The 1,913-nt window shown below is 35.2% G+C and overlaps 1 protein-coding gene across 3 annotated transcripts in view; it reads right to left on the reverse strand.

Annotated features, from left to right (window-relative positions):
• The window catches only part of LOC106877962 (uncharacterized), a 433,893-nt gene that overhangs the window by 229,629 nt on the left and 202,351 nt on the right, over window positions 1-1,913 (reverse strand). For all 3 annotated transcript variants that reach the window (XR_008264218.1, XM_052968239.1, XM_052968240.1), the window contains one exon: window positions 997-1,081. Coding sequence is in view for 2 of the 3 variants with exons in the window: in XM_052968239.1 (XP_052824199.1) it covers window positions 997-1,081 (85 nt within the window). In the remaining variant the exon portion in view is untranslated. The remainder of the gene's footprint in view (window positions 1-996; window positions 1,082-1,913) is intronic.

The following is a 1,913-nucleotide window of genomic DNA, read 5'->3' on the forward strand; positions in this document are numbered from 1 at the left end:
TATATATATATATATATATATATATGACTTTTTAAAATTATCTCTAAAGATTTCTATAGAGAAATAAGAAGGCAATATGTAATGAATGTATGACGAAATTGCTGGCCCTACCAGCAAATAATATGTATCGTGGCACTCCACCGATTACGACGACGTGGGTTCCAGTTGATCAGATCAACGGAAAAGCCTGCTCGGGAAAATTAACGTACAAATGGCTGAGCACTCCACAGACACGTGTACCCTTAACGTAGTTCTCGGGCTGGGGGATTTAGCGTGACACAGAGTGTGACTAGGTTGGCCCATTGAAATACAGGTACAACAGAAACAGGAAGAAAGTGTGAGAGATAGTTGTGGTGAAAGCGTACAGCAGTGTTCGCCACCTCTGCCGGAGCGTCGTGGAGCTTTGAAGTGTTTTCGCTCAATAAACGCTCACAACGCCCGTTCTGGGAATCTAAACCGTGATCCTATGACCGCGAGTGTTCGCTGTCCTAACCACTGGGCCATTGCACCTCCACAATTAATATATATATATATTTACACCCACACACGCACACACATTTTTTAATTCTTTTATATGTTTCCACCCTGAGGCTGTGGCCATGCATATATACAATATATACATATCCATACATATACGATATATATATGGAGAGAGACACGTATATACACAGAATAGATAGATTGACGCCTCTCCCTTAGCAGAGTTGTTTGAGAATCGGGTTGAATGCATTACCAGATATATTTCGTCTTGCTTTCTGCATTATTTGTTCCAATCGGACCGAAGTCATTTTTACCTATCATTCTTCGTGGTACCAGTCTAGTGGCAGTGGATACTTCTTCTACTCTCACATTTCACAACTTTTGCATTCATCTTTGGTTTTGGGTTAACAGTGGGGAGGTATTTATCTACTCACAACAACAGGTATATTTGTAACAGTTAGCCAAATCATGGTGCATGCTAACCAAGAAATTGTAATAACAATTTTATTTACATACCTATCCACATCATTGCCAAACGCGAGAAAAAATGTCCAGCCAGATACTACATTTCCCGAAGGCATACTATGGTAGCCAGAAGAATCTAGAATTGAATAAAAGGAAAAAATATATAAGTAAAAAAGATTATTAGCATGAAATTAATGGATCAAATACATGTTAGGGAAACATAAGAAAAAAAAACACATACCAAGGTGACCAGATATTGTTATTTAGGATGACAAAATTATAAATCGCTCCGTGGTGGAAATAAGTTGCTCACATGACATAAATATAGTAAGAAAAATATGGGAGAAAGAATATACCTACAATATACCTAGCATTCATGAAAAGCCTGCAAATTCAACATTTAAAATACATTTTAGCTTTATAGAAATCATTGCAGTAAAACTTTGAACATGCCCAGATATGACAGGGACGAGAACTTGGATATTTCGAAAGAGAAACCAGCTCTAGAATTCAGCCAGCATGCCTTTCAGATTCAGAAGTTCTTTTTGTTGAGCCACAGAGGACAAGATGAACAAGAAGCCTTTTCATATATGGCTTTTATTTACAAGTTCATCACTAATCGGGTGAATAGTTTTGAAAAGTTTTTCCTCTGTTGATGAGTACCATACTCGAAATATAAAGAATTATTAAATTACATCAAAGGTATATCTGGTTGTTTTCATATTGCATTATAAGTTTTTTCAATCAAAAACACTTTTATATAGACATACATAAACATACATATATACATATATATGATATATGATGCATATGTTTATATACTTATACATTTATGCGTGTACGTTTATACATATACATATATATATATGTACACGTATGTATATATATTTAGATACACACACACATACATATGTTGCCTTTAGGTTGTAAAATTACTAGTAAGCCACCCATATATATATATATATATA

The sequence above is a fragment of the Octopus bimaculoides genome, chromosome 5 (genome assembly GCF_001194135.2).
Source record: "Octopus bimaculoides isolate UCB-OBI-ISO-001 chromosome 5, ASM119413v2, whole genome shotgun sequence".
Lineage (NCBI taxonomy): Eukaryota > Metazoa > Mollusca > Cephalopoda > Octopoda > Octopodidae > Octopus > Octopus bimaculoides.